Below are 14352 nucleotides of genomic sequence, written 5' to 3'. Positions count from 1 at the left end.
CAAATGTTCATTAAAATTGTTGAATTTTGAACTAAAAAAGATTTATTTTCAATCGAAAATGAAATTGATAAATTTTTTGAGAAAAAATTAATTTTTGAACTGCAATGATGAAGATTTAACTAAAATGCTTTAATTTCTAACAGAAAAAAAAGTATTTGTAAAGAATAAGATTAACTTTCAAAGAAATATATAATTTTCTCCAAAAGGAAATCGAATTATGAAAAAATACCTAGATTTTTAAAGCAGTTGAATTTTCAATTAAAAACGACAAATTTGCTTTAAAATAAATTGTTGAATTTTGAACGAAAAAAGATCAACTTGCAATAAAAAATGAAGTTGATAAATTTTCAGCTAAAAGAATTAATTTTCATTTGAGATGATAAATATTTAACTGAAATACTTTAATTGTTAACAGAAAAGAATCATTTTTATGAATAAGATTAACTTTTGAAGAAAAATATAATTTTCTGTCAAAAAAATCGATTTATTAAGAAAATATGTGATTTTTCAAAGAAATAATTGAATTTTTAATTAAAAAATACAAATGTTCATTAAAATTGTTGAATTTTGAACTAAAAAAGATTTATTTTCAATCGAAAATGAAATTGATAAATTTTTTGAGAAAAAATTAATTTTTGAACTGAAATGATGAAGCATTAACTAAAATACTTTAATTTCCAACAGAAAAGAAGTGTAAAGAATAAGATTGACTTTCAAAGAAATGTATAATTTTCTCCAAAAGAAAATCGAATTATGAAAAAAATACCTAGATTTTCAAAGTAGTTGAATTTTCAATTAAAAAAGACAAATTTGCTTTAAAAAAATTGTTGAATTTTGAACGAAAAAAGATCAACTTGCAATAAAAAATGAAATTGATAAATTTTCAGCTAAAAGAATTATTTTTCATTTGAGATGATAAATATTTAACTGAAATACTTTAATTGTTAACAGAAAAGAATCATTTTTATGAATAAGATTAACTTTTGAAGAAAAATATAATTTTCTGCCACAAAAAATCGATTTATTAAGAAAATATGTGATTTTTCAAAGAGATAATTGAATTTTTAATTAAAAAAGACAAATGTTCATTAAAATTGTTGAATTTTGAACTAAAAAAGATTTATTTTCAATCGAAAATGAAATTGATAAATTTTTTGAGAAAAAATTAATTTTTGAACTGAAATGATGAAGCATTAACTAAAATACTTTAATTTCGAACAGAAAAAAGTGTAAAGAATAAGATTGACTTTCAAAGAAATGTATAATTTTCTCCAAAAGAAAATCGAATTATGAAAAAATACCTAGATTTTCAAAGAAGTTGAATTTTCAATTAAAAAAGACAACGAAAGATCAAATTTTAATAAAAAATGAAATTGATAAATTTTTAGCTCAAAAAATTAACTTTAAAATAAAATGATAAATATTTAATTGAAATACTTTAATTTTCATTAAAAAAAAGCATTTAAAGAATAAAATTAACTTTGAAAGAAAAATATAATTTTCTTCAAAAGAAAATCGAATCATTGAAAAAATACCTAGATTTTCAAAGTAGTTGAAATTTCAATTAAAAAAGACAAATTTTTATCAAAAAATTGTTGAATTTTGAACGAAAAGAGATCAACTTTCAATCAAAAATGAAATTGATAAATTTCCAGCTAAAAAAAAGTAATGTTGAACTAAAATGATAAATATTTAACTGAAAAACTTTAATTTTCAACAGAAAAAAAGCATTTGTAAGAAGATTTTCTTTCAAAGAAAAAAAACAATTTTTTCTAAAAGAAAATCGAATTATGAAAAAAATACGTAGATTTTCAAAGTAGTTGAATTTTCAATTAAAAGACAAATTTTTATTAAAAAATTGTTGAATTTTAAACTCTAAAATATCAATTTTTTTTCACAAATGAAATAGATAAATTCAGAGCTAAAAAAATAATTTTCAACTGAAATGATAAATATTTACCTGAAACATTGTAATTAAAAAAAAGCATTTGAAAAGAAGATTTTTCACGAATTTCCCACAAATTACTTAAATTTGCATGCACATAGTTTAATTTTTAAGTAAAAAGTATACATTTTCAACCAAAAATAGAATATTTAAGTTTTCTGTTAAAAATCTAATTGAAAAATTAATTTTTAACAAAAGAATTTAAATTTTAACCAAGAAGCTGAATTTTTAACTAAGAAAGGATGAACTCGCAAAAAACAATACAACAAAATTTTCCATTATAATTCAGAAATATTTCTTCTTTATATATAAATAAATATAATTCAGACCTGGAAGAGATATTTTTTCAATTATCAAAATTATTTAAATAATAAAAACTAAAATTTTACTGCCGTCAGAAGTAAATTCCCGGCTTCTTAAATAAATTCCCGGTCAAATCGCCATCCTGCTGAATGTGAGATTACTGAAAGTGAGAAAACAAAGTTTCATTTAAATCATTATAAATGTACTTTTACAACTCATAAACAATTCTTATTCAATTGTATGTCAGAGTTTAAACAAAATTTAAGCACGCTAAAAAAAATTCCCCATTTTCCAAAAAAAGCAATTGCTTTTTACTTAACAAAAAAGAAAAAAAGACTAGGACCACGGTATAAAATTTAATTATAATTTTAATATAATTCCCATTTTTTGTTTTTATATCGCGTGCGAAAAAGAAAAGCATTTATTTCAAGCATTGAATAATATATTTCAGATTAAACACGTTTATCTCATAATAATAAAAAATTAAAGTAAAAGTCACAACTATACTTTACTCTTGCGTACCCAATCAGGACTATGTGGGTCGGTCAAGGGCTTACTGGACTTAATAATAGAAACAGGTTTATACTGTGGCATCGGCCTCGCTTTTACTTCCGCCATCCGCCGCAATTCAGCCGTTTCCGCTTTTTCCCTAGTCAGCCGTTCCTCCTCTTCCCTCCTCCGAAGTTCCTCCTCCGCCATTTCTTTTCGCCTCAATTTATCCTGAAAATCCTTTCGCTCTCTCGCTCTCTTGTCCGTGTTTAATTCCGACAGCGAACTTCCTTTACCCTTCAAATTCAATTGCGCATCATCCAGATTCGTTTCCGATTTATGAGCACGCAGAAATTTCACACTCTTCGACTGAGTATTCTCCTGATTGCCAATTTCCTTCTTAGGAAGATGAGTCGGATGCGTTTTTGCTTGCAAGGATTTAATGATTTTCTGTTTCTCTGGAGTCTTTTCCTCGATTTTTATATTCTCCCTGGAACGGCCGCGTACAAAAACGGGCCGAAATTCCGGCACCGGATTCGCGTGGAATTCCCGGGCCTTTTTGTCCTTCTCCAGGGTTTCCTTGATCAGATTCTCCTTCTTTTTTAGAAGAAGCTTGTTCCTCTCTTCAAAGCTGAATGGACAAAGAGTCGTCTTTTTAGCTGTCGTTGATTCCTTAGCTTTTGGAGTCATTCTACCTTTAATGGGTCCCGGTTCTCTGGAAACGAGGCTCGTGGGAGCTGGTTTCGCATGAAAATCCTTCATTTTCTTCATCTTCAGCTCTTCCGACTGAATCTGTTTCAATTTCCGCTCTTTCTTGTCCTGGAATTCCTTGTTCCGCGTTTCAAAACTGAATGGCAAAGTTCGCGTGAATTTCTTCGGTTTGCCGCAAGGCTCCGTCGGAATTCCGAAATGTCCCAATTCTTCTTCCTTGACTGCTAAATTTTCATCCTCACTCGAGACGATAGCATGCACCACTTTCTTCTGTACCGGTTCACGGAGATTCAAGGCCTCGTAGAGATTTGAATTTGTGTTACAGTTCCGCGGCTGTTTCGAAGCCAAAGATTCCGACGAAGAAAACTGTCGGATTTTTCTGTAATTGAACTGAAACGGTTCCGGCACAGTGAACGGCTTTTTCTCCACTTTCTTTGTCGGTTCAACTTTTTTCAGGCTAGATTTCGGCACCGGATTCGCTTTAATAATTCTGCTTCTGCCCTTTTCTATTTCCAATTTCTCTCTTTCTTCGTGACTGAGCGCCTTGACTGGCCTGACTCTCGTTTTGGAGGTTAGCGCGGGAGAAATTGGACGAGTGATTTTGAGAGTGACTTGTTTCAGTGCCGCCACAGGACCGGGCTTGAGTCCTTTCGTGGAAACAGAGCGGAATCGTTTTGGCGTTCCCTTCTGAAATTTCGAAACGGCTTCCGCCAAACTGATGTAGGGCTCGTTCCGTTTTTGTTTGGATAAACTGTGTCGGCGAAGCTGGGAACTTAATAAATGAGGTCGTGGCTTGATAGCTGTGATATCAGACTTGGTTGATCCGATGGATTTGGTAGAACCGAATGATGTCACGATTCTGGAAGAGAGAGGTTTCTTTTGCTTTTGTGTGGATGCATCTGCACCGGTCTCGCCAACCTTTTGTGATTTCAAGGACTGCTTGGGACAAGTTTTTGTTTCTAAAGATTTAGCAGTAATACTTGTTGCTTGCTTTTTCTGGTCCGTCTTTTCTCGACTGGTCGAGCGATTTCCAGCTGGATTCGAGAAAGAAGTAACGATTCTTGAACGCACCTTCTTTTCCTTCAAGACTTCGATTCCTGAATCAACCTCGTTGTGGTTCTGAGTCTTCAAAGTCACTTTTTCAATAGCATGTGTTTCAGAAGATTTAAAGAGACAAGTATTATTCCCTTGATCGTTTTCTTTATTCTCTGTATCGGTAGAATATGGAAATTTATCACCTGAGAAGGAAGTGGCGATTCTTGAAGGCGCTTTCTTTTCTTTGGAGTCTTCAGTTTCTTTAGAATCGTTTTTTAGGTTCTGATTGTCCGTTTTCTCTGGTGTTTTAGGTCCAGTATCATTCATATTTAATTTAGAGGCAACGCGTGATAAAGAATCATCGCAATTCTTCTTTGCGCTCATCGATCTTGTGATTCTTTTGGGAGGCATTTTTGGTGTCTTAAAATTGTCCGAAGAATTGGCTGTACTTTTATTCAAACGGCCTTTTTTTGAAGAAAGTTCGAGATTGCTCATTGCTTCGTAAAGAAGATCGCCGACGGTTGTTTCCAGTTTTTCTTCTTTATTATTTTTTGATCTGGGCGATAACACTTTCACGGGGGTTATTTGAACTTTGTCTAACACGTCTTCAAAATCGCTCTCACTTGTCATTGATGAAAACTGTATTTCTGAATATTTTTGCAACTTTTGATGATATTCTAGCTCATGCTCCAGGTGCAGTCGATTGAAGAAATCATCCGACACCTGAAACAGATGCAAGTATAGAATAGTTATTTACTCATACTTAGTGTCTCTTACAAGCTTGAAAAAGGGAATCGAAAAAAAAAATTTAATGGAAAAGTTAGTCCTGTTGATTAGGTTTATTTAATTTTTATCTAAAAATGGAATATTAGTATTTTTAATTTACAAAAATGAATTTTCAAGAAAAATAAGCTAAATTTCAATAAAATGGTTTAATATTTAACTAAAGAGATACATTTTTAAGTAAAATGATTAATATTTAATAACAAAAATTAATTTTTGAAAATGTAACAGTAGAAAAATACAATGATTGACATTTCAATAAAATATTTTTATTTAAAAAAAAAAAGTTGAAAAGAAAAAATTGAATTCAGACAAAATTCTTAACCGAAAATGGAATAGTTAAATTTTAGGCTAAAAAATAATTTTTTACAAAAGAGAAAAAAAATCAGACAATATCGAAATAACTGGTATTTAGAACAAAAAAGATATCTTGAAAAAAATAGTTGAATTTTCAAAAAAAAAACATATTTAATCAAATAGATGAATTGTCAGCTAAAAAGTTCAATTTGCTACCAAAAAATACGATTTTCAATAATTTAAATAAATTTTCAAACGAATAGTTGAATTTTCAAAAATAAAATAGCTTAATTTTCAACCAATAATGAGATATTTAACAAAGAGATGAATTTTTAACCAAAATTATCTTTTAAAAAAATTAATTTTTGAGAATATTATAGAAAGAAAATATGATGATTGACATGTCAATGAAAAATATTTTTATTTTAAATAAAAAAGAGTTGAATTCAATCTGAGTAGACGAATTTTCAAACCAAAATGACACATTTTTAAACAAAAAGGTTAATTTTCAATCAAAAATACTAATTTTCTATAACAACGACACATTTGTTTAACTAAAAATGGAGTAGTTACATTTTTAGCTAAGAAATTAATTTTCTACAAAAAGAAGAAAATTAATAAAGCATTCAAGCAACGAGGAAGACTTTAACAAAAATTTTAAATTTTCAATAAATTAATTAAATTTTTAACCAAATATTTAATTCTCAAACCAAAAAGAATATCTTGAAAAAAAATTGTTGAATTTTCAACAAAAAGTTTAATTTGCTACAAAAAATACGATTTTCAACAAATTCCATGAATTTTTTATCATTGAGTTGAATTTTCAAATAAAAAAGCTTAATGTTCAACCAAAAATGAAATGTTTAAATTTTTAGTCGAAAAAATTAGTTTTCAAGAAAAACAAGCGAAATTTCAACAAAATATTTTAATATTCAACCAAAGAGATGAATTTTTGACTAAAATGATTATTCTTTTACATCTTTGACATCTTTTTGAAAATTTAATAGTAGAAACATGTAATGATTGACATTTTGATGAAAAAATATTTTAATTTTAAATAAAAAAAAAATAGTTTAATTCGACCAAAGTAGACGACTTTTCAATCAAATACATTAATTTTCACGCGAATAGTAAAATTTTCAAGCAGAGAAATAAATTTTAAAGCAAAAGATGAATTTTTGACCAAGAAGACTAATTTTCTACCACAAAGACGAAATTTTTAATTAATAATGGAATAGTTACATTTTCAGCTAAAAAAATTCATTTTCTACCAAAAAAGAAAAAAAATCAATGAAATATTCAACTAACCAGGAAGACTTTAACAAAATTGTTAAATTTTCAACAAATTAATCAAATTTTTAACCAAAAAGTTGATGTTTAAACCAAAAAGGATGACGCCTTGAAAAAAATTGTTGAATTTTAAACAAATAAATTTTAATCAAATAGTTGGATTGCCAAGCAAAAAGTTTAGTTTGCTACAAAAAAAAAACAAATTTTTCAACAATTTAAAGATTTTCAAGTGAACAGTTGAATGTTCAAAGAAAAAATCTTAATTTTTAACCAAAAATGGAATATTTTAATTTTTAGTTGAAAAAATTAGTTTTCAAGAAAAAAAAACGAAAATTCAACAAAATAGTTTAATATTCAAAGAAAGGATGAATTTTCAACTAAAAGGATAGTATTGGAAAAATTTAATCATTGATGTTTCAATGAAAAATGATTTTAATTTTAAATAAAAAAAAACAGTTTATTTCAACGAAAAAGAGTTTTTAGCCAAACAGATGAATTTTGAACCAGGGAGAAAAATTTCCTACCACACAGATGAATTTTTTAACCAAAAATGGAATAGTTACATTTTCAGCTAAGATAATTAATTTTCTATCAAAAAAGAAAAAAAAATCAATAAAATTTTCAATCAACAAGGAAGAATGTAACAATATTTATTAAATTTTTACACAAATTAATTAAACTTTGAAACCAAATGGTTGATTTTTAAACCAAAAAATTTTATTATAAAAAAGTGTTGAATTTTCAAAAAAATAATTAACATTTTTAATCAAATAGTAGAAATGTCAAGAAACAGTTTAATTTGCTACAAAAAATACGATTTTCAACAAATTACATGAGTTTTCAATCGAATAGTTGAATTTTCAAATAAAAAAGCTTAATGTTCAACTAAAAATGGAATATTTAAATTTTCAGTTGAAAAAATGAGTTTTTAAGAAAAAGAAGCGAAATTTACTGATATTTCAAGAAAAAAATGTCAATTTTAAATAAGAAACAAATGAATTAAAAAAAGACGACTTTTTGTGAAAATACATTAATTTGCACCCAACATCAGAATTTTCAAGCAGGCAGTTGTTCATTCAATACAAAAAATTGAAATTATTATCAAAAAACTTAAATTTTTTAAACCAAAAATGGAAGTTATATTTTAAGCTAAAAAAATTATTTTCACAAAAACAAAAAACAATTTTTCAATGAAACAGTGGTATATTTAGCCAAAGAAATGAATTTAAATCAAACAATGATGTATTTTTAACAAAATTATTAAAATTTTCAATAAAATAATTAAATTTATAACTAGAGTTAAATTTTGAACCAAAAAGAATGAGGATCTAATAAAAATTGTCGAATTTTCAACCAAATAAATACATTTTAATCAAATAGTTAAATTGTCAACCAAAAAGTTTAATTTGCTACAAAAAAATACGATTTTTAACAAACAACAAAAAACGAATTTTCAATAAATTTGTCGAATATTCAAACAAAGAAATGAATTTTCATCCAATAAAGATGCATTTTTAAACAAAATTGTTGAATTTTCAATAAAATAATTAAATTTATAACCAGAATTAAATTCTGAATAAAAAAAGAAGAGATTTTAATAAAAATTGTCGAATTTTTAACAAAATAATATTTAAACTGATAGTTGAATTGTCAATCAAAAAGTTTAATTTTCTATAAAAAAAATATAATTTTTAACAATTTAATTAAATTCTCAACCGAATAGTTGAATATTAAACGAAAAAAGCTTAATTTTCTACCAAGAATTGAATATTTTAATTTTTAGTTGAAAAAATTAGTTTTTAAGAAAACGAAGCGAAATTTCAACAAAATAGTCGAATATTTAACTAAAGAGATACATTTTTTTAGCAAAAAAAAAAAGCGAATTTTGAATCAAACAGTTCAATATAAGAAAAAATTAATTTGGTAAAAAAAGTTTAATATTTAACCAGGGCTGAAATTTCAACTAAAATGATTGCATCTTCATCAAAAAAACATTTTTTGAAAAAGTAGTATTAGAAAAATGCAATTATTGATATTTCAACGAAAAAAGAGATTAATGTTAAATACAAAAATAGTTGAATTCAAACAAAAAGATGAGTTTTAAATCAAGGAGATTAATTTTCTACCACAAAGACAAATTTTTGAACAAAAAATGGAATAGTTATAAGTTAGATTAAAAAATTAATTTGCCACACAAAAAAAAAACAATTTTCAATAAAATAGTTAAATATTCAACAAACAAATTAATTTACCAATAAGGATGGAATATTAAGAAAATTGTTGTATAAAAACAAACTTAAAGCTTAATCAAATAGTTGAATTGCTAAAGAAAAAGATTAATTTTTTACCAAAAAACAAGATTTTCAATTGAATACTTGAATTGTAAAATAAAAAGTTTAATTTTCAACTAAAATGTCTAATTCTCAAAAAAAAACAAAAAAATTATTATTTGCAAAAGTAGCAGTAGAAACATGCAATGTTTGATATTTCAAAGGGAGAAAATTTTTTTATTTTAAATTAAAAAACTGCTGAATTCAAGCAAAGAGTTTTTAACCAAAAAGGTGAATTTTGAACCAAGGACATTAATTTTCTACCACCATGACGCATTTTTTAAATCAAAAATGGAAATTATAATTTTGGGCCAAAAATGAATTTGCCAACAAAAAAAGGCGAATTTTCAATGAAACAGTTAAATATTTAACCAAAGAAATTAATTGTCAATCAAGAAGGATGATTGTAAAAAAATTATGCCTTTTCAACAAAAATAAGAATATTTAAATTTAAAAAAATAATTAATTTTACAAAAAAAAAGTTTAATATTCAACCAAAGAGATAAATTTTCAACAATAAAGAATGAATTTTTTAAAAAGTTGTATGAGAAAAATGCAATTATTGATATTTCAACGAAAAAAGAATTTAATTTTAAACAAAAAATAGCTGAATTTTGAAACAAAAAGATGACATTTGTAAATAATTGTTAAATTTTGAACTAAATAGTTAAATTTTCAACTAATTAGTTAAATTTTTAACGAAATAATGATTTTCCTAACATTAAGGATGGAATCTTAAAAAAAAATTTGAATTAAAAATAATTAACTTTTCAACAAAAAATATAATATTAAACTTTTTAGTAGAAAAATGTTATTTTCAAACAAAAGAAGCGACATTTTAACAAAATAGTTTAATATTAAACCAGAGATAATTTTTCAACTAAAATGATTTTTCTTCAACAAAAAATCGATTACAAAAAAGTAGTAGTAGAAAAATGCAATAATGGCTCCTATTTCCACGAAAACATATTTTAGTTCTAAATAAAAAAAAAATTGAATCAAGGAATTTTTTAACAAAAAATTGTAGTTACATTTTTAGCTAAAAAAATTAATTAAACCAAGAACAATTTTTAACAAAATTATGAAAAGATTAGTCTCTAAATTGGCATTTTGTGATATTTTGGTTGGGAAATAATAAAAAAAATTTCAGTTCGTTTTTAAAGAACCATTAAAAAAAAATAAGTCCAAATTTCACAACTTTTTAGCGAAGACTCCTATAACTTAAGCCTGATAAATAAAATAAAAATGTATCCAACAACAGCTTCAAGATATGCCAATTTTAATTAATATTCACTTTCTGCAAAAATTATTTAAGAAATAAATAAATTACTGACCTGAGGACTGGAAGTAAAATCCGTCCATTGAGGAGCGTCAAGAGCATCCATCAATGATCGTTTGCCGCTCATCTTTTGTAAATAAAACCAATTTGTCTTGAATTAAATTAACTTGATGTATCCGAGATTTATAACATTTTCTGAAACATCAAAACAGTTCACTTAGGATCAACCTTTGTCCACTTTTGTCTCATATTATGAACGTGACACGAGTGAATCGCATTAACTTTCCCGACAGGCTACAATCTTCTTGATATGTACATTAAATCGTGTGAAAGGATTGGATTGAGACTTACCATGAAAAAACACCACATGCACATCAGTTTGTCCAATCTCCGATTTATAAAAGTCAGACTGATTTTATTAAATATAACACGAGAATTAAATTGGAAGGAAAAATAACACGTCGAGTGATACCTTCGAGAGTCTTCAAGTTTCTCATTGTCAACGGCCATCCAGCTTCAAAGTTTAAAAGGAGAGTGAGAGTCTGTGATTGGACAAGAAAGATAACTAGATTATGTTGGCAATAGAAGTGCACAAAATACCCCAGGAATATGTTGAACAAACTAAAAAAGAGACATTCGCGTTGATTTCAGGTGCCGTTATTATTTTAATGTTTATTTACACGTCTCTGTGTCTTCCCAAGCGTACTCATGCATTTGGACAGTATTCATTTGTCCATAATTTCAGTTTTCCATAATTTTATTTTGCCAAAAAATCACTACATTTTAAACCCGGGACCATTCGGATATTAGATTGACGATGCTAACAGATGTTGCGTTCCGGGCCCGGTTTTGCCATCTATTGCTGAGTTGTAGAAGTTCCTTGAATACCGCAAAAATTTGAATTTTAGTATCTAAAAATAATACTAATAATTCCTCCATTAAATGTCTTATAGAAACCTATAGAAATAAAAAAAAACGATATATATAACCATATAAAGTGATGGAAATTTTATACATTTTATATGGCTCTATATATGTCCTATTGTCCATTTGTATAAGTTCTATAAGGCATTTAATAGAGAGATGTTCCATTAAAGTCCGTTACTGCTTTAAAACGTTGCAACGCTTGTCTGAAATTGGGATGCAAAAGCTCTTTTATCAAAATTAAAACACTGAGAAATTTGCATTTATTTATTATCTTTTATATTTTTCTTCAGTTTAATTTAAATTAGGTCACACACTCTCACAATTTAAAGATTTTTAATACCAAGCGTATATAATTTTCTGTAATACTTTCCAAAGCAGAACCGAAAAATCGAAAAACTCACTAAGGGTACGTTTTTACGGAGGTCGAATTTGACTAAACTGATGAATTAATTTGACACATCGAGTTTGTATCTAGGTTCTCAACCAATCAAATTTGCCATAAGCCAACAAAGTACCTAGAAATGAATCATATGAAAAATATTAATTTCGCGATTAATTCAAGAAAGGCCTTCGTGAAAAGGTACCCTAAGTCAAAGATAAATATCTTTGCCTAAGTGCGCAGTGATAACTAAGGGTACCTTTTCACGGAGGCCTGTTTTGGATTAATCGTGGAAGTAATATTTTTCATACGATTCATTTCTAGCTACTTTGTTGTTTGATGACCTATTCGATTGGTTGAGAACCTAGATACGAACTATATGTTCTATATCTCAGTTCTTCTTTCTTGTACATTTCCACGGAGGCCTGTTTTTAATTAATCTTAGAATAAATATTTTTCATAGTATTCATTTATAGCTACTTGGTTGGTTTATGGCAAAGAAAAACAGGTTTTTACGAATATGCTGGCCTGACTGACTGTGTGCGTGCGTGTGTCTGTAGATTTTTAGTTTGTCAGCCCCAGCCCTGTGCATTTGAAAACAAAATGGCGATCCCTTAGTGTCCTAAGTTTTTAGTTCCTGATATCTTCAACACGGGGCTAGTTGTCCCATCACTATCTGCTTTTGCATTGTAAGCAACGGGAGTAGACGACTTTATTTTTTTTTTAATAAACAAAATGTTATTTTCGTAAAAAAATATTGAAATGAAAAGAATGTTACTCATTTTCTATTTCAAAACAATTTTCCAAGCGAAGTATATAAATGCTAATGGAAAACATGAATTAAAACGTCACCCAATAAACTTGGTAAAATGGAATATCATATTTGAATTTGAATAAAAAGTTAAATATAATCCTTTTTATATCTGAAAACGCAGTAAATAATATTTATATCAATAAAATATGTAAATAGTTTTGTTAAAAATGTTTTAATAGTATACAAGTTCAAACTTAATAATTAAGGGTTTAGCGAGTACTTACACAATTGAATATAATGAGAAAAATGTAATTGAAATTGAATTAAATTTGTATTCATAAATATATAGTATAAAAATATGTAAAGAACATTAAAAATAAAATTTTTATTACATTATTAAATAAAATGGTTTCGAATGCAAATTTAGTTAAATTCAATTAGAAATACATTGTATCCATTATATATTCATAACTGAGAGTATTAACACGGTAAGTTTAAACTTAGTACTATTCAAATTTTTCTCCGGTTTTTTTAACATTCCATTAATAATAGTCTTTATTTGTTTTCAAAAATAAACTTGAAGAATCATATTTTACTTTTGATTAAAATTCAAATCTAAGATATATTCCACTTTGCCAGGATTATTGTAAGATCATATAAATCATATTTTGTCTTTAGTATTCATAAAAAATAATTGGAAAAGTATTTTTAAATGTTAAATGAGTAACATTGTTTTAATTTCAAGAATCTTTTGCATGGAAATAACATTTTTTTATCACTAAAAAATTTTAAAAAGTGATTGAGTCTCATTGCTTTCTATGTAAAAACAGGGAGTGATGGGACAACTAGCGCCGCGCTGGAGATATTAAGAACTAATCAACTTAGGACAGTTGCGGAAAAATGGAGAGATGCACAGGGCTGGTTAGCACGATAACTTTCGAAAGAATTTACAGATTGGATTGACCTTTGGTATACTCTTTTAGTATCCTAAAATAAAGGTCAAGTTCATTAGGCAGCCATTTTGGATGAAAATTCAAAAAGTTAGCGTATTTTGAACATTTTTGAGATCACTTTTTTTCAAGATACACAAATTTTCTGTACGTATAGTCATAGTATTTAAACAGACGAGCAATTTATCCCATTCAATTTTTTTATAAAACTAAAATTTACCAGATTTATAGCATTTATAAAATTAAAAAAAAAACACGAAAATCAACATTTGAAGCCAAACAACGCATGATAGGAAAAAAAGTCAGAAGAAGAAAAATGTTTGTTTTTGAATGCCCTGAAAGATTATCATAACTTTTTGAAGTTTCTTGCAAAATCGAAACTTCAAATTTTTATAGCATAAAAAAAAATGTAAAATGAAAAATACAGCTAACACAACGCTGCTGAAGGATCGTGACCTTCTCAGCATAATACACCAAACAGCTATTACTCCCGGCTGAATCTACTCCCCCCCCCCCCCCCCCCACCGACCGCACCCTTCACTAATCGAAGTTTCGTTAGTCACTGAGGGTAGGGATATAAAAAGATAAGAATGATGTCTAGATCGTATGTGTAACGTTTAAACTGTAAAAATAAAATTGGAAACGTACAAATTCAGTTTTTGAAAAAACGGCAGAAGTTGCAATAAAATGTTTGACAACCAATTTTTTTTTTTGAAAATGCGCGTCTTTTAAACGAGAGAATGAAACTACGTGTGTTTTGATATCAATGCATGTTATGAATTGTAATAATATACATTTATCGATCAGAGAAACCATTTAAGGGACAAATTCGAGTGCGGAGCACGAGATACGTGATGACAATGTGTTCGTTAAGGCCGAA

General features: G+C 27.1%; 1 protein-coding gene across 2 annotated transcripts; it reads right to left on the bottom strand.

The window, feature by feature from the left end:
• Positions 1-2150: 2150 nt before the first annotated feature.
• On the bottom strand, positions 2151-10982 carry LOC117174587 (targeting protein for Xklp2-A-like). 2 transcript variants are annotated; one of them, XM_033363817.1, is made up of 4 exons: positions 10814-10982; positions 10518-10657; positions 2771-5206; positions 2151-2408 (listed from the first exon to the last, which is right to left on the bottom strand). In XM_033363817.1, exons 2-4 carry the CDS (start codon positions 10587-10589, stop codon positions 2406-2408), a joined length of 2511 nt encoding a protein of 836 aa, XP_033219708.1. In that variant the 5' UTR covers positions 10590-10657; positions 10814-10982; the 3' UTR covers positions 2151-2405. The 2 variants fall into 2 exon arrangements, with proteins under 2 accessions (XP_033219708.1, XP_033219707.1); XM_033363816.1 differs by lacking the exon at positions 2151-2408 and having other exon boundaries at positions 2675-5206.
• Between the last annotated feature and the right edge of the window lie 3370 nt (positions 10983-14352).

This window comes from Belonocnema kinseyi, chromosome 6 (assembly GCF_010883055.1).
Source record: "Belonocnema kinseyi isolate 2016_QV_RU_SX_M_011 chromosome 6, B_treatae_v1, whole genome shotgun sequence".
Lineage (NCBI taxonomy): Eukaryota > Metazoa > Arthropoda > Insecta > Hymenoptera > Cynipidae > Belonocnema > Belonocnema kinseyi.
This window is presented reverse-complemented; position numbering and strand designations above follow the sequence as displayed.